Genomic DNA, 18,230 nt, shown 5'->3' with positions numbered 1-18,230 from the left:
CGTAATCCAATAAATTGGAAAAGAGGACAAAACCACCATAATCAACAGTATTGTCCCTGCTTTTAACAAAGAGTGGCAAAAATTTGTTCTAAATCTCTCTGTGAATATGGGGACCCCTAGATATTTAATGGAGAGGGATCATCTTTGCCAATGACATATACTATGAATATTTTAGATCTGGCCCAAGACAAATTAAAGGGGACGGGATCTCAATCTTGATCAATAAGCCTGACTTACTTTCAAATCAGATATTATAAATATCAATCCATTTAATACTTGATTTGTTTAACGGCTATAATTATAAAAATACATTTATAATAACTTAAAAATTCAACGGTTACCATTTTTTCAGCTTAAGAAAATATATCTTTTTGTCAAAAAGATCCAAAAGCAGATATTGACTAAATGATGCAAATCGAAGAGAACTCAATTTTCACAAAAAAATCTACCCAACAAAGCTTACCTAGGAAAACAAAAAATAACTAAGAAAAGCAGGAAAATAACAAGAACTTAAGGAACTAATTGAATTCAATATCTCAAATCAATTTATCTCTCCATCTACTAAGATCCCTCATCTATAAATAGATGAGATTTTTCCTAAACTGCCTACCTTGATAACCCTTTAAAATGATACAACTTGTCATAATCTAATAAAATGCGGATATTGAATCTAATACATAAATCTAATATCTGTTATAAATGAACCAAAATACAAAATGATCTAAATGATAAAAATCTAAAATTTGAATCGGATCCAAATGAATCTTTATGGACCCAGGTCTTCTGTTCTGTTCTGCTCTACTTTGCTCATGCATACTAAATCAATTATTTAGATCACATTTACAATGTTAAATCTAGTCAAAACAACTCGCAATATCAGTTTCTACTCATTTATACCATATAGATGTGTGTACCAGAGTCTCTCTCAGAGAGAGAGAATTTTAAGTGCATTTCTAGTACCAATTAGTTGGTTCTATGTTGAACTCTCTTGTAGTTGGATAAGTGGGTTGATCTGTATTCAGTTGTGACTTGAAGCTACAAATCTTGGTGATATCTTAAAAGTATTGCAATTTTTTCATCAGTTCACTGCTGAATATAGACTGAGCAATTTACTCAACTACAATATAATATCAACTAATTCGTACTGGGTTTGCATTTAGAATCCAATTTAATAAATCCAATCTGTTTTTAAACTGGGTTGGAAAGAAATCCATGTCAGCTTAGTTTATTGCTGTTGTTACATAATGTTGGAGTGTATCATTGTAATTGATTTACCTATTGAAAACATACTTATGTCGGAAAAGGAGAGGACAAAAAAAAGCTAAAAAAGAAGACAAACAGTTTGAAAGTATCCACGTCGCCTTATATAAAACATTTTTCACATTTTACTGATAAGTTAATAAATTTCTACCAATGAGGAATCCGCTTATCTGGTAGGAGCAGCTAGTACACGTCACTATGTGTTGGGACATTGCAAGTTCAAATCCCAATGGTATCGTTGTATAATTGGTAGGGTCGACCCTAACCCCAGCCTGACTTTAGATCCATGGACTGTCTGAAAATGATCTAACAAGGCGGATTAAAAAAACCAGACAGAATGAATAAAAAATAAAAAATGCAAGAAGAGTAAAAAAGGTCTCTCTCTCATTCAGATGTTTCTTAGTGTGGTGGTGAAAAAGTGGGATTTTTGGGGATGTTGTTAGGGTTTCTGGAAGCCTCTGGACGTTGGGGTTTGGTTTTCTAGACGGTTGGTTGTTGTTCTTGCAAGCATAAGGGTGTTCTGTACGTAAGCGTCTCTTTGTGTGTGAGAGAGAGAGACTTTGGCGTCAGTGGGTTCCTTGTTTTCAGTTATGCGGTGGTATGGTTGCTTGGGCTTAGCATTACTGACTGTGGTGATGGTGCTGATGGGATCAGGTTGATCTTTTGGGGTATGGTATTTTTTTGGTGTTTGTGAAGGGTGTGATCTTTTTGGGTTTTTGGCTTCTCTTTGTAGGGTTTTAGTGCCCTAAAAGTTGGATTTTGAAGTGATTTTGTTCTTGTTATCTTTGGGTGTTGAGCTATTTCTTATCTTTTTCCTGTTTGTAGATTTTGTTCTTGGAGTTCTTTGGGGTTGAGTTCTTCTGTGGGTGTTATGTTATTATGAGCCGGTGTGGTGATGATGGAAGGGTAGTAGTTGAGGGAAGGTGAGTGCTGAAGATGGTAAAAGGGAGACATTCGGAATGCAGAGCTTCGTTCCTTCTTTGGGCTCAGTATATTCATTGTAATTATCCCTCATACCAAACTTTTAATTTTTTATTTTTCATTTTATTTGGAGGAAAAAAAAACTATGATTTCGGTTGCCCTTTTGTTGCTAGTTTTGGATTTTTGTCTATTATTCTGTTGCTTCTCCATGATGGTTTTCAAGATTTTAGTAACTTTGTGGTTAATGCTTGAATTTGTTTCAGACTTCGTCGATATGATTTTTAAAAACAGAAAAACTTTAAGAAAAAACGTAGAAAATTAAGATTTTCTCTCGATTTGTTTGTTTGTCTTTAAGTATCTGACTATTGTGTTATTCTTGGTTGGTGATTTCATGATGGTAATTGTTAATTGCGTCCTCTTCCACTTGGTCATGAAGCAAGCATTTAGTTGGTATGAATATATTTCTACAAATGACATGGGGCTATGCTACTAAAGGCTTTGTTATGGTATGATCTTCCTACGGACATGAATGACAATTGTTGCTTCGTGCATTTTCTAACAAGGCCCTTCTTAGACCTGTCACCTCCTACATGTGCCATTTTATTTTTTCCACAATATTTGAGCAAGTTCATGTGGATTGAACTTCTTCAAGTGTATCAAATTTAACTTTACAAGGAGAACTTTACCCCCTTTTCAAATCACTTCAAGTGCTATAGCAATTAAACATTTGAGTTCAGTAGCTTGATGTTGGTTATAGTTCAGATGCTTGGTTAATTTGATCATATATCATATTCTTTGCTAACTTGGTCTATTTGCATGCCTCAGTGGTGCAGAGGGAAACCATTGCCACTCTCGAGTTCCTGATGTTGTGACTGTCAACCAACCAAATGGATCTCGTCATGACGATGTAGCTAACCTAACTAGAGGTATGCATTTGAATCTCATTTCTGATTTTAAGTTTGCCACATCTTTGATGGATCTTGTAAAGAAGAAAAATAAAACAGATAATGTGATGGGACACAAACCATGTTATGTTTATATTGTTCTTTGTAGTTTTTGCAAACCACACTTATGCTGGAATGATATCTTATGTACATAAAAGGTTTAAAATAAGTACGGGGTGGGACAAAAACTGGGAAGGGGGTTATGTTCTTTGTGTATATCTCTGGACAAGTCATACTGTCAGGAGAATTCCATGCTTATTTTTGTCATGCATTGGTTGTATAATGAATGACCCAAAGAAACACGGAGCAGTTTTCTTATTATATTTATTTGTTTTCCTTTATCCATTTCACTGCTGCAGACACTATTTTTAATCCAAAATCAAGCAGCCATAGTATTGCTTCTGAATCTTACCAATTTGGAAGTTCAAACAAGGTCTGCAAAAACACTCCCTTAAAGTAGATATGCTCTTAATTTTTTGCAAACTAGATTACCTACTTTTTTGAAAAGCTTACACTGCCTTTGTTAATTTGGTATTTAATGACATCAGACATCTTCTTCAACCAATATTCCTCCTTCCTCAGCTGCTGTTGGATCTCAACATTTGTTTGCACAAAACAGACGGCAAGCTAGTCTGGGTTCTGTATCCAGTGGGCAATTAGACAATTGGGGAGAATCCACAATGGCTGATGCTAGTCCTCAAACTGATACCTCAACCGACGGTGACCCAGATGAGAAGAATCAAAGGGTGATATTACTATATCCAGTTTGTCTTGTGTGTGTGTGTGTGTAGTGGGGGTCGGGGCTTTCCTTATATAGTTTTCTTGTCTTTTTCTTTTCTCGTATTCCCAATGGATTCAATGTTATCATTCATGGATTTTGTTTCTTAAAACAGTTTGAAGCTGGCCAGTCTGCTTCTATTGTGCCTTCTGATTCCAGTGATAGATCAAAGGAGAAAACAGGGGATCAAAAGGTAACTCCATGATGCTGTCTAATTTGGTATTCTTCACCTTTTACCTTGTTGTAATTTGATATTCTTTGCAGATACTTCGTAGGCTTGCTCAAAATCGTGAAGCTGCAAGAAAAAGCCGGTTGCGGAAAAAAGTGAGGCTTTGATTGCTCATTCCTGTCTGTTATATCAAATGCCTGTGTTTCCTGGGAGCTGACATGTTGATCTTCATTGTTCATGCTATTAGTATCCTGTTGGATGTTTTTCTTTGTTTTTGCTGGCATTAATCTTCATTCCTGAAGCTGTCAATGTCTTCTGAGCTGGAGGGTCACGGCTATGTTTTGACATTTTAATCATACTCTTGATCATGTTTTGCTCTGAAGTTAACTTTTCTATCCATTGGCGAGAAGAAGATCAAGCTAGTAGAGAGGTTGAATGGATCTGCACGTGATTGTTAAGATGAAGGTTTATCAAAGTTATCATGATTGTACTTGTTACTGGTCTCAATATCAGTGTATTTAACTTAGTTATTCCATGTCATAATACCTAGCCAACATGGAACATCACAAAAGGGCAAAATGGTTAGACTAGAAGGTTAATTCCAAAGAGGCATAACATTTGATTCTGCTAGTATCCACTAAAAGCTTATTCTAGATATTATGAGATCCTAAACCATCAGAATGATCATTTATGATGGTTATGATCACAAAAATATCAACAGAATTTTTTTTAGTATTAGTGTTGTTTTTTAATGTCTTGCTCAGGGGAAGAGCTCAAGTTTTAGAAGTTTAGCTCAATTAGGATGTTTCTTATTTTCGTTTGACTAGTAACTTTTTGATTGAAATGTGGGTAGTCAGAATTTTCATAATTGGATAGTTTTATTGTTTAGAAGTTTGGAGTATTTAAAAATTGATGTAATCAATCTAATTTTCCATTATATTCACTAAAGTTTAGAATCCTTTTTGGAGTTTTGCTATTTCCTTGTTCATTCAAAGTTGTCTTACGACTTAAGACTTGGTTTCTAGGAAGCGGATGGCGTTCTTCTCCTTTCTCATCCTGCTATGCCATGTTTCATTTGCAGGTTGAGCTGTCCTTGACCAAAAAGAAAAAGAGGTCTTGTGATATTAAAATGCAGTTGATATAAATCTCATACTTGCATTAATTAATTTGAAAAAGAAAAATCCTCCAGTGCATTGGTTGATATAGCTATTCCATATGTAGTTACATTGTGGCTTATCACCGCATAGCCAGCTTAATAACAAGGGTTTCACTTTTTCCTGTTAATCTGTGTTCCATCTAGAATTGGATAGATCTGCTTCAGATTTGGGCAAACAAGTCTTCTTACTGCTCGCTGTTGAAACTTTTTCTTTGAGATGACTGTCTTGAAATTTCCATACTCCTTGCAATTTTTAGGTTTGTGAATGGGAAACCTTAAGGTTGTAATTTAGCTGTCCATGCTGGTCAGATTGTGGAGTCACTGAGACCTCTTATTTGTAAACCTGATTGGAGTTAGTTTAGTTTTTAATAGTGCCACCACATGCTGTTAGTTTATAGTCCCAGCCTGGGTGTCTCTCTTTGTTATGAAATTTGGTTTGTCCATTCCTGAGGGATGATTGACAATTTGAAAATGAGGACTTGGTCCCGGGTGTTGGCAACTGTATATGTTGATCGGATGTCTCGTTTTAAATATGTACATCACCATAGTTATGCATACTTTGACCAGGTGCACTGAGTACAATGCTGTCTGAATGCCATGATGTATGGCATGTTGACGTGATGATGTATATACCAAAAAATGTAAGCAGCATGACCCGTCAGGGAACTTGGCTAGGTCTCTCTGAGTTGGAAGTTGTGGCTGCATTATATCAATGCTGCTTCTGTGATACACTAGGTTGGTGATTTGTGCAGATTTTTCATTGCTAGGGTCCTATAAGACAGGTAGATGGCAAAGGGAATGGAGCATCATATGTTTGCACCGCTACTTGCAGGAAGTACAATGCATAATCACTGCTGCTTATCTGATGTTTGGAATCTAGGTCATTTCTGTAATGAAGTACTAGTGCAAATAACAATGTCACAAAGTGACTACATCGAATGCACTAGTACAAAAAACAAGAAGCCACTAATGGGCAAAATACAATAAGCCACAAAGGGCTAGGCACCAAACACACAATGTGTGTGTGTGTGTGTGTGAGAGAGAGAGAGAGAGAGAGAGAGAGAGAGAGAGAGAGCTTGAAAAAAACAATATATTGAAATGCTTAAAAGCATAATTTTACAAGAGAGGGGTTCAATCCCTATTTATACACAATATGGGGCCAAAGAGGAGCCCCATACATTTGTGACCGTTGGGGAGGGTCCCAACGACTCTATGGTTGGACCCCTTTGCCCCTTCACAAATGAAAAAAAGAAAAAGAAATAAAATAAAAATAAAAAAGGTAAAAAATGTCCCTAGTGGACATGTCTATTTACATAAATAGAAAATGACTAAATTGCCCCTAGTGGGCATTACAATAGGTAACAAAGAAATAGTATATATATATATATATATATATATATATATATATATATATATATATATATATATATATATATATATATATTAACAATTTCTTCATTGCATTTCGCTGAATATTTTTTGAGGTAAAAAGTGTTGTCCCAAACTAGATTAGGCCTTTATGTTATCAAATGTTGCTTCAATCATGGACATGATTGGTGGTTGGAACTTTGTGAATTTAGCAATCCTCCCTTAAAGCATAATTCCTTGTGCTGTTGCTATAATTAGTTCACAGAAAAACTGCTGGTATGTCATATGTGAATACTTATGAGTCCTTTATAATGTAGTGTTCATCTGTTGACTTTATCTGTTCTAGTATTCAATGCATTGTTTTTTAATTTTGGAATTTTTTTCTGTAAACAAATTAAGGAGCACTTTGTGGAATTTGTCACCTCTCACCTGTTTGTTATTTCTTCCTTTTCATTCCTTGTTGCTAGGCATTTTTGTACTGCTTGTGTTACTATACTGGTTTAACATGATCTTTTATCTTATTCATTCTCCCTTTGCTCTTTTCTAGTTTCTGCATCTAGATGAACAACTATGCACTCAACTAATTTTGAAAGTGCAAAGTAAACTCGGAAGTGTTCCATTTGCTTTGCTGGTTTAGATAGTGCTGCATCTGGAGTGCACCTCTTCTGTTTATCTTCATCTTAGTTGCCATCCATTTGATTGGTTGTTCTTCAGAATTATAGGGGCATATGTAGTTGGATACTCATGATCTTTTTTCCCCTTTAAAGGTTTATGTTCAACAACTGGAGAGTAGCCGGCTGAAGCTGACACAGCTTGAGCAGGAGCTCCAACGTGCTCGTCAACAGGTAAAAGTTGTTTGATGGGCTCTTTTTCATATTCTAATTCTCTAGCTCATGTATCTTGAGTCAAACCCCTATTAGAAAATAAAATTTGACTAAACACTTTGTCATCTGTTAGTTCTGACCAGCAAAAGATGTCTTTGGAGAATCCTAAAGTGTTTTATATAACCTTCATCTTTTAATTGTCTTCTGACTTCTGGGATTTCCAAGTCATATTCCATTAATAAATTAATCCGGCTTGTGGCTTTTCTGAGTTTATCTAATAGATAGTTTTGATCATTTTTGGCTTAGGCCGGTTTTCACATTCATCTTCCTAATTCTATGAATGTGTAGCATCTGAACCATTTTGATCTCATTTTGTAGGGAATATTCATTTCAAGCTCAGGAGACCAAAGTCATTCGACGAGCGGAAATGGTACTGCTGCATCCTGATTCCCTGGCATTCCAACAAGGCATCCAAGAATAGTAAATGGATATTGTTATCAGACATTTTTATCTCATTTCAGAATTGATATCCCATAAAATGAGATATTTTCATGACTGATGAAGAGTTGGTTTGTCTGGAGCTGTTGAATTTTTTGTTAAAAAAAATTGAGATGTTATTATTTCATGTCACTGCCTTGGTGTCTCCATCACTTAACATTGCTAGATGCTAATATTCATACATGAACTGGTCATTATGTAATGTTTGTGCATGTGTGGCATGAATACCTACTGCCATGTAGTGTTTTGAAAAAACACCAGCAAAAACAAAAGTTTGCTTCCATTTGATAGAGGTGGTATTTTTTTTTCTCCCCAAAATCTGCTTTCCCTCTTTGTCACCCCTTTGTATATATGCATCTATGTCACAGGGACTCGGCCAACCGGGTGCCGCACCCGCGTCGACGAGATGTGACACGGGTGAGCGTGCGGCACCCGGTGCGGTCAACAGGACCTTGGGTGCGGTCAACGAACCTAGGGTAATTTTTGTCCAATTTTTGGACAAAAAACAAAACAAATGCCCGATGAAAAGGGCTTAGGGGAGGAAGATTAGGGCAAATTTTTTTGCCTTAATTTTCCTCCTTCCCGAGTTTTTCTCCCGACGCCTTCCGACCTCTCCTCCTCATTCCTCGGGTACTCACTCTCTCTCTCTTCTCTCTCACTCGCTCTCCGTCACTCTCACTGCCTCTCTTCTCTCTATCTCTCTCACTCGCTCTCTCTCTCACTCATACTCGCTCTCCGTCTCTCACTCTCACTGTCTCTCACTCTCACTCTCACTCGATCTCTTTCTCACTTTTTAAAAATTTCATAGCCTATTTCCATACATTATGAAGAAGATGAATGATGAAGCCTGCAATGCTTTTCCATAGTCTCTTCAAACTGACTGATCAATCCCATCAAAATCTGCCATTCTCTGCAATATTAAAATTCTTGTGTGAGATGGGAATTTATGAATTATTTTGTATATGCTCGTTTTTTCCCGACCCGCTGAAATTAGGCGTGAAATTCTTTTTTCTTTCATCCCTACCATCATCAATACACCCTTGTGAAAATCATTCTCTCAATTTTTGAGAGGATGATTCCCAGGGGACCCATTCTCTCACGTGACTGCAAATGTGAGAAATGATTCCCCAACTTAGAGAGAAAGGGAGCCACGGGGTCGGGACTGATTCTCAGAGTGGTTCAAAATCACATTTGCAAAGTGCCTCAAGACATGTCCTAAGGATCCGAATTGCTTTTCTCACGAGTTATTAATGTTCATCGAAACTTGCAGTCTACATGATCTCTGTTTTACTCTTCCATAAGAGAAATTTTACTTGGATCCTTGTTTTTACACGACTCTTTTGCTCAATTTCCTTCCTCCGTGGAGGTCTTTCATAGTGATTCCCTTTGCTTTTTTGAGTTTCTTGTGTTTTCTTTTTCCCTTTTTACATTTGTGCTTGATGTTAGTTGCTAATGATGAATCCCTAAGAAATTTCTCAATTGTCTTCACGAGTTATTTGTGCTTCTTCTGATTGGCCTAAAAGTTTCAATCCTCCACACTTTGAACATTTTAACCTGCATGTTGCTTTTTTGAACATTTTAACCTGCATGTTGTTTTTTATTTCATTAGTGTTATGGTTGCTAACTGTTAAAACTTCAAAATTATATATATATATATATATATATATATATATATATATATATATATATATAATTTTTTATATTTTTGCCCTCCCGCACCCCCGCACCCAAGGTTTTTTAAAGTGCCGCATCCCCGCACCCGCACCCATGTGACATAGGTATGCATACATGGTACTGAGATAGTCTCTCTCTCTCTCTCTCTATATATATATATATATATATATGTGTGTGTGTGTGTGTGTGTGTGTGTGTGTGTGTGCGCGTGTGTGTGTGTGTTCGGTGGTTCTTCTATCTCATGAACCATATGCGCTACAGGTGCCTTGGCTTTTGACATTGAATATGCCCGATGGTTGGAAGAGCATAATCGTCAGATCAATGAGCTAAGGGGTGCTGTGAACTCACATGCGGGTGATAATGAGCTTCGGATAATCGTTGATGGCATCATGGCTCATTATGATGAGCTTTTCAGGCTTAAGGGCATTGCTGCCAAGGCTGATGTCTTTCATATGCTGTCAGGCATGTGGTCAACTCCAGCAGAGAGGTGCTTCATGTGGCTTGGTGGGTTCCGTTCATCTGAACTTCTCAAGGTGAGCAACCAAAGGCTTTCTATTCCTGTACAAGATGTCTATGTTCTAAGCGATAATAGTGGATTCAGAAGATAGCCAAAATGCTATATTTGCAGAAGCCAACATCCCAAGAATTTTTGGATTTAGCAGAACTGGAACTATGTAACTAGCATATGTTTCCACATTCTGCATTACTGTTGGTTCTCGTCAGTCATACTTTAAGTGTTCTGATAACTCGTCAGTCCTTTAAGTGTTCTGATAAAAAAAATCCCCAAGAATTTTTTAAGGTCCTTAGTTTTTTTTAGTGATTGCTGATAATTCTGTTTTTGTGGTATCCTTCAGCTGCTCTTGACACACCTAGAGCCTCTAACAGAGCAGCAGTTGATGGGTATATGCAACCTACAACAGTCATCTCAACAAGCTGAAGATGCCTTGTCTCAAGGGATGGAAGCTCTGCAACAATCGCTATCTGAAACTCTTGCTTCAGGTTCGCTTGGTGCACCCGGTTCATCAGGCAATGTGGCTAACTACATGGGCCAAATGGCTGCAGCCATGGGCAAACTGGGGACGCTTGAGAATTTCATCCAGCAGGTACATGTATGGTTTTCTGCTTGCTCTGTGTTCCCGACAGAGGAGTGAGGCAACTGCTGACCTGATGGCAGTTTGAGTCTAGATATATATTCATTCCAACTGACTTGGGCTGGAATTGGATATAGAACTTAGGTCATGTTTGATACACCGGACAAACACCATGCAGACAAAACATGCAGCGTTTGTCTGGTACTCACCAGTATCAAACGTGGGATGCACTGCCGTGGGGGCCGCTTTGTTCCCGTGGCAGTGTGCGTCCTGCGTATCAGACACAAAACCTCAGTGTCTATGTGGTAGTGATTTAAGTACCATTTCACTCTTCCATTGCCAGGCTGACCATCTGCGGCAGCAGACATTGCAGCAGATGCACAGGATACTAACAACCCGTCAGGCTGCACGAGCCCTGCTTGCCATCAGTGATTATTTTTCACGGCTACGAGCTCTCAGTTCTTTGTGGCTAGCACGGCCTAAGGAGTAACATAATCCTGCCAAAGTCTGCCAAGTGAACGATATGTAATTTCATCGATACGATTAGCCCTACTATATAGTCCTCATTGATCAGGAAGGATTAGAGCATAAAATGATGGCAGAGAACGTGGTGACTTTGACTCGTTGCATGCATCACACGCCACACAGTTTTCTTAACCATGCCCAGCCAAGAATTGCACACTTATTCGCTGGAGGCGCTTGTGCTGGAATTGGTATGGCTGAATTCGTCTGTATCATGGCTTGTAGGAACTCTGACAGGTACATTGTATGTGCTTCGTGCAAAAATTAGTACAATAACATGAATTACCAGCAGACTCTGAGTAGGCAACGCGGGATATAAGATTGTGCTTCTCATTCTTATATTGCTTATGACCTCTCTCTCTCTCTCTCTCTACAGTTGATCTCTTGAAATAGAGCTCTTGGAGCCCAGTTGATCTCCATGCCAGACGTGACAAGGGAGGAGAACAAAGGGACCCCCTGCCCCGGAAATAACCCCTCACTGCCTGAGCCTTGACAAGGGCTCACACCTGACTAATTTAACTAAACAAGCTTGGTCTTGTGCCCAAATTTGACTGGTTGGAGCCCAGTTGGTCTCCATGCCAGCCGTGACAAGGCAGGATAACAAAGGGACCTCCTGCTCCGGAAATAACCCCTCACTGCCTGAGCCTTGACAAGGGCTCACACCTGACTAATTTAACTAAACAAGCTTGGTCTTGTGCCCAAATTTGACTGGTTGGAGCCCAGTTGGTCTCCATGCCAGCCGTGACAAGGCAGGATAACAAAGGGACCTCCTGCTCCGGAAATAACCCCTCACTGCCTGAGCCTTGACAAGGGCTCACACCTGACTAATTTAACTAAACAAGCTTGGTCTTGTGCCCAAATTTGACTGGTTGGAGCCCAGTCAGTTTCCATACCAGCCGTGACAAGGGAGGAGAACAAAGGGATCCCCTGCTCCAGAAATAACCCCACCGTCTGAGCCTTCAAGGGCTCACACTTCACTAATTTAACTAAACAAGCTTGGTCTTGTGCCCAAATTTGACTGGTTGGAGCCCAGTTGGTCTCCATGCCAGCCGTGACAAGGCAGGATAACAAAGGGACCTCCTGCTCCGGAAATAACCCCACTGCCTGAGCCTTGACAAGGGCTCACACCTAACTAATTTAACTAAACAAGCTTGGTCTTGTGCCCAAATTTGACTGGTTGGAGCCCAGTGAGTTTCCATACCAGCCGTGACAAGGGAGGAGAACAAAGGGATCCCCTGCTCCAGAAATAACCCCACCGTCTGAGCCTTCAAGGGCTCACACTTCACTAATTTAGCTAAACAAGGTTGGTCTTGTGCCCAAATTTGACTGGTTGGTGCCCAGTCAGTCTCCAGGACAGCCGTGACAAGGAGGAGAACACCCCCCCCCCCCCCACTGCTCGGAAATAACCCCATTGCCTGAGCCTTGAGAAGGGCTCACACTTTCAATCACTACCTGAGCCTTGACAAGGGCTCACACTTGACTCATTTAACTAAACAAGCTTGGTCTTGTGCCCAAATTTGACTGGTTTGCTTAGACAAGCAAATCCAAGCCGAGCATAAAGCAATGCCAAGGTAATTACCAACTAAACAAGAATTGAACCCCATGATATATGGACCAATTAGGGGTGCCATGGTAAAGTACCTCAACTGTTAGTGTGAAAATGTGTGTTCCGGGTCTTGAGAGTGGCCACTTGATAAAGATGTCTAACCCAGATATCGTGTGCATGTAAGAATTTCAATTAGGAGGCCAGATCTGACCACAAGCTAACCAATTAATAGGGATGTCAATGAAACAGATTTTATCCAGCATCTGACCAAATTTGATTCCATTTAGATGAAATTGGTAAGCAAAACCACATCAGATTGTAATTGGAGGCATATATGCTTTTGATTTTTGCTATTGACAAATATCCGGATTTGACAGATATCGAATTGGTTTACATGTAAAAAAACAAATGTGATCTTGCATGAGCTTTTCACTATCCGAATCCGAATTTGAATCCGTTTAGCCAACATTAATCAGATGTGGTATTGGCAACATCTGATCAGAATAGGAACCATTTACTTTCCTACCAACTAAAAGAAGGTTTCATATATTTCTCCTAGACATCTTTCAAACCAAGTGTAATCCAGAAACACTTGACCTTGACCTTTCCTTTGACTTGCTTGGTGCCTTGCCACACTAACTTGTGTGCTTGCTTTGTTTGCTTGCAGGTTGCTCCTGCCTGCCACACCGCTTGCTTCTGTGGCTGCTTGCCCACCAGCCTTTAACCTCATTGTGCCTCTCAAGTGCTGTGAGCACTGATTGGGCATTTGTTACTCTCGATGCACCACCTTGCTCCAACACGCTGCTTGCCTAGTCAGTATCCTAAGCGCCGCACGGTCTTCAGCAAAAAGACCATCACAACTGGAATCAGAGCTAAATAAGCCAAAAAGAATAACTAGTTGCGCCATGGTGCCATGGCATTAGTCACACAGATCATTATCTTTCCAAGGTCTCTCTAATATTACATTTTGATACTTCCATATGTAACAACGTCATCTCACATGCAACTTCGATGAACAATCAACACCTTGGCTGGAAAAACAACTCCATCTAGCTCTTCATACAGAATTAACATCAACTTTATCTGACAAATGACTGGTAAAAATCCAACCAAGAACACATTGAACAAAAGTTAAAATGAGATTGGGATCTTGTACCTCTAGACAAACGGTACAATCCATAACATCATCTCCAAGCTTCTCTAGCGCATTACCCAATAACCAACATTTCCATTTGATCAGGATAACTGAGGGGGTGCAAATGCTAGAACTGGATAAAGATAAAGCGGTTTGGAAGAGAAATCCTAAAGGTGAACCAAGAAAGGAAATGAAGAACAGAACACAGTTGAGTACAAACACAATTGAATAACCAAGAGTAGAATTCATAACAATCTACATCCCATGCCACAAAAGGTCCAAATTTCATTCTGTATTGTTTTACCACCAAATAATGGCAATTCATCATCATTACCATGACAATTCCCCAACCCAGAATTCCTGAAAACAAGGTACTACTGTCTAAAAAACACCTAGACTGGATACCCAAATTTGAAAAAACCCTAGACTCGATACCCAAATTTGCTATTCAATTCCACTCCAAAAGATCACCAAATAAAAGAAAATTAATAAATCAGCACCATAAGCCCATAACCCATCCGGAAGCCTGATTTGCAAATCAGAAATCAGCATCACACGCAAATTATCCAACACACAAAAACCCAAGAGAACCTTTTAGTTGATATGATTTGATGCTATACATCGAGGTCCCATATAGGTCAAGAGAACCCTAGTAACACAGGGAAAACAGAAAAATAGAGATTTTAGCAAACCCCACCCAACCTCATCAAAGATCAACAAAACCCCTAATTTCACATCCCACAAAACAAAACCAGAAAAAAGAGATCCCCAAATGGGAAAATCGATCAAAAAGGAAGAAGAAGAAGGTCGTTTCCTTCGTTTGATAAGATTTAATTCTATATCACGGTCCCATATAGGCTAAGACAGCCCAAAAAACAGAAAACCGAGATTATAGCAAACCCCAGCATCATATAACAAAAGCATAACCCACCAACCTCACTAAAGATAAGAAAATCCCTAATTCCATACACTCCATAAAAAGAAAACCAGGAAAGAGTTCCCCAAATCAAGGAAGGAGAAGAAGTAAAACCAACCAATTCTTTCTTTCTTTATTTCTGCTTCTTCTTCTTCGATGATGATGATGATGGTTTCTCTGTCTGCGTCGTTGCTACTATCATTATAATTTATCTTTGGAGATGCCATACTTCTCCTGTAGGCGGGCGAGGTCGTCCTCCTTCTTCTTTTGGTCGACTTTCTTAGACATCTTGGCCGGCTGGTAGTAGAGAACGATGAGGTAGCGATTGGCGACGTTGAAGCCGGAGAGGTGGTCGACGGCCGTCTTGGCGTCGTAGATGTCCTCGTAGACGACGAAGGCCGTCCCCCTCGTCTCCTTGCTCGTGCCCACCCGGATCTGACGGATGGCCCCGTACTTGCCGAAGATGTCATACATCTCCTCGCTCGAGATGTTGAAGGGCAGGTTCCTCACGTATAGCACCCTGTTCACCTCCGGCGGCAGCCGAGTGTTGCCCTTGCGCAGGCTGATCGTCGCTGCCATCACCACCGTCTCTCTCTACCCAATAAAACCTCTCTTCCTCCAAGAAACTCTCTCTCTCTCTCTCTCTCTCTCTCTCTATATATATATATATATATATATTAATGCCAAGAACAATAGCAGGTTGCGTCTTCTCAATCAATTAGACCTTATAAATATATTTAACTGAATTTATTTGATAACAAATACAATTTTTCACATCAGGATTTTTAAAGTCGCAAAAATTTCATTACATTGTAAGCCGTTGATTTTTCAAAAACTTAAAAAACCTACATATACGGTATAATCACATGATTTAAAACTTGTTTTTCCCTCATCAATACATCATGCCTCTAAGGTTTTGATCATCTAAAAACATTCAAATCTTGAAAATTTGAAGCCCAAACCCAAGAAATCTTTTTACCACAGGGTACCCGAGATTCTGATTTGACATGGCGTGAGGTGTTTATAATTAAAAAAAAAAGTTATTTAGGGCTAACCTTTTTGCCTCTGGTTCTAAATATGGGTAAAATTGAAATAAATTTTTATTTTTAAAACTGTCAAACAAGAGCTTGCATTTATTATGGTCTTTTAACTCAACTTAAATCACAAGTCAAATTACAATAATAACCTTCATCATTAAAAGTTTAAATTGTTTACTTTTTCTTTTTTATGACAACTAGTATTTACTTTTCAATTTTTAAATAAACAATAAAAGAAACCAAAAGGGAAATTCTTGTTTTTTTGAAGATGATAGATGTTAACCTTAGGTTCCATCTAAAAGTTTACAAGAAAAGTGTGGTCCATACTTAAAGTTTTGGAAAAGTGACCCATTTTTTAATTTAGGGGCCAAAGGTTATCCAACAAACTACCGTTGACACAGTTTGATGAATTTGAAGAATAATGAATAGAGTAATATTTCATTTTTTGGTCGTGCCGACATCGTGGCATTCATCCAAAATGCAAACAGACGGCCACAATTTCGGCATGAGCAAAAATGCTCATGCTCATCTGCTTCCCTCCGCTCATTACTCGAACATTACTCAGCTAAAGAGACATCACTAGGTCTGGTTATGACCCAGGTGGAACCAGACCTGACCCTGATTTTCGGGTATAGTATCAGTCCGGGTCTAATCAGACCCACCATAAGAAAAACCATACCTTAATCATACCCCATTAAATAACATTTTTTTATCATTTTTACATTGAAAATTTGTGGGTCTTAACCAGAACTCGGGTTGGGCCCGTGTCTGGTATAAAATTTCACAAACTATACCTGGATTCATGTATTAATCGAAACTTCAAGTCAGAACCCAGGTCTTCATCGGTTTATTACCATACCTGAACCCTATAGGGTTTGGTACGAGTTGGGTCCAGGTAAACCCGACCCGTTAGCACCCGTAGACATCACAAGCTTAAAACCCAGTGCATGTATCCTTCACTAAAAGACCAAAGCTAGGACTAGGTGCACACTCTGATAACTAAGGTATCGTTTGGATGACACTCAAAACCAAGTTTAAAACCTGGTTTTGAGTGTAGCTATTTGGACCATTTAGATGCCACATAAACAAGCTTGGTTTTCAAAGAAAACCCAATTTGTGCAAACCCAGGAAACGGCCGAGATAACACAGAGTGTGGCACAATCCCGATCGGTGGCTGGCTGGAAAATGGCTGGTTATTTTTTTATTTTGTTTTTTTAGGTTTTTAAGAACCAAAAGACCTAAATTTCAGGTTTTGGTCACCCAAACAGGTTAACCTGACCAGGTTTTGCCTCCTGTCATCCAAAAAGGGCCTAAGCAATGACGGCCTGGGGTCTTTTACACGAACAAGCAAAATAAATGCGGCAAAACTTGTGATAAATATAAAAATTTGTTTTTTGAAAAAAGAAAGTTCTCAACAACTTAATATTAAAAATATAAGTAAATAAATATATGAAATAAATTATTAATTACCCCACTGGTAGCAGCAGCATCACTCGCAAATCTAAATGTTCCAAACTACTTAAAGTACATCAACAAAAGTTTCTTGTCATTTTCCATCATCCGCAAATACACCAAATAGTATGCAATTCCGTACAACCAAAATCCCCCCTCATAAAGCCAGAGTAATGTTTTCCCAACACTACTTTTCATAAGGACCTCAACAACATGTGATAACAGTCACAAGTTAACATCCCATATATCATTGATATACACAAGTACGTATGCAAATATCTTTTCTCATTACGTGCATGGCTAGTTATTAGAGCTTGTTTGCTTTGATCACAGGTGGGATGAGCGATCACAAGGGTGGTCATGTCGGACAAGACAAAACGGCCGAGCAGATGACCACTGGCTTGGCCAGGGATGAGATAAGATGTTGAGAAGTTTATGATAGGGTGCAAGACTTGTCAGTTGGTTAAGGGACATGCAAAACATGAAGCCGAGAATCAAGAGGAGCTTGCACAGGGAGAGAAGGAGTGAGGAAGCAAAGCTACCGATAAATAAAGTGAGGGATCAAAGCAATCTAGCACACATTTGAGAGAGAAAAGTTGTCCATGTACCTTTCTCTTTGGAAGCTTGTTTACTAATATTTTCTCACATGAATCTCATCTCTCAGTCAAGGGTGGTTTTAACTGAAAAGCTTGAATGTGAATTCGACATGATGAGAAGGAGAAGAGTCTAGAGTCTACACTCGTAAACCTTTCCATCGATAGTTGACTGCTAAGAGAAGACTGAAATAGGCATGGGAAAGAAGAGGGAGGGTGCTCTTAGATCCTCTCTTGTTGTTCCTAGACCACACCCCTTGGAAGAAGCTTGTACACTTTGAAAATGGGTTGTTATTGATAAAAAATAAGAATCTACTCCAACCGATACTTAGGGGTGTCAACGGGA

General features: G+C 39.0%; 1 protein-coding gene and 1 pseudogene across 7 annotated transcripts; one reads left to right on the top strand and one right to left on the bottom strand.

The window, feature by feature from the left end:
• The first annotated feature begins 1,653 nt into the window (after nt 1-1,653).
• Nucleotides 1,654-14,581, top strand: LOC149826854 (transcription factor TGAL1-like). 6 transcript variants are annotated; one of them, XR_016434801.1, is made up of 13 exons: nt 1,690-1,914; nt 2,086-2,260; nt 3,007-3,107; nt 3,485-3,558; nt 3,674-3,871; nt 4,019-4,096; nt 4,168-4,227; nt 7,364-7,441; nt 7,799-7,850; nt 9,854-10,125; nt 10,447-10,695; nt 11,027-11,442; nt 13,419-14,581. XR_016434801.1 is itself a non-coding variant. In XM_090019001.1 (12 exons), exons 2-12 carry the CDS (start codon nt 2,220-2,222, stop codon nt 11,171-11,173), a joined length of 1,350 nt encoding a protein of 449 aa, XP_089875127.1. In that variant the 5' UTR covers nt 1,690-1,914; nt 2,086-2,219; the 3' UTR covers nt 11,174-11,496. The 6 variants fall into 6 exon arrangements, 5 of the variants coding, with proteins under 5 accessions (XP_089875130.1, XP_089875127.1, XP_089875131.1 ...); XM_090019001.1 differs by lacking the exon at nt 13,419-14,581 and having other exon boundaries at nt 11,027-11,496; XM_090019005.1 differs by lacking the exon at nt 13,419-14,581 and having other exon boundaries at nt 1,742-1,914; nt 3,708-3,871; nt 11,027-11,496.
• Nucleotides 13,017-15,439, bottom strand: LOC149826853 (splicing factor 3B subunit 6-like protein pseudogene; annotated as a pseudogene). The gene has a single exon (XR_016434802.1). The product of XR_016434802.1 is annotated as a splicing factor 3B subunit 6-like protein pseudogene (transcript).
• Nucleotides 15,440-18,230: the final 2,791 nt, after the last annotated feature.

This window comes from Nuphar pumila, chromosome 10 (genome assembly GCF_984573655.1).
Source record: "Nuphar pumila chromosome 10, dmNupPumi1.hap1.1, whole genome shotgun sequence".
Classification (NCBI taxonomy): Eukaryota; Viridiplantae; Streptophyta; class Magnoliopsida; order Nymphaeales; family Nymphaeaceae; genus Nuphar; species Nuphar pumila.
This window is presented reverse-complemented; position numbering and strand designations above follow the sequence as displayed.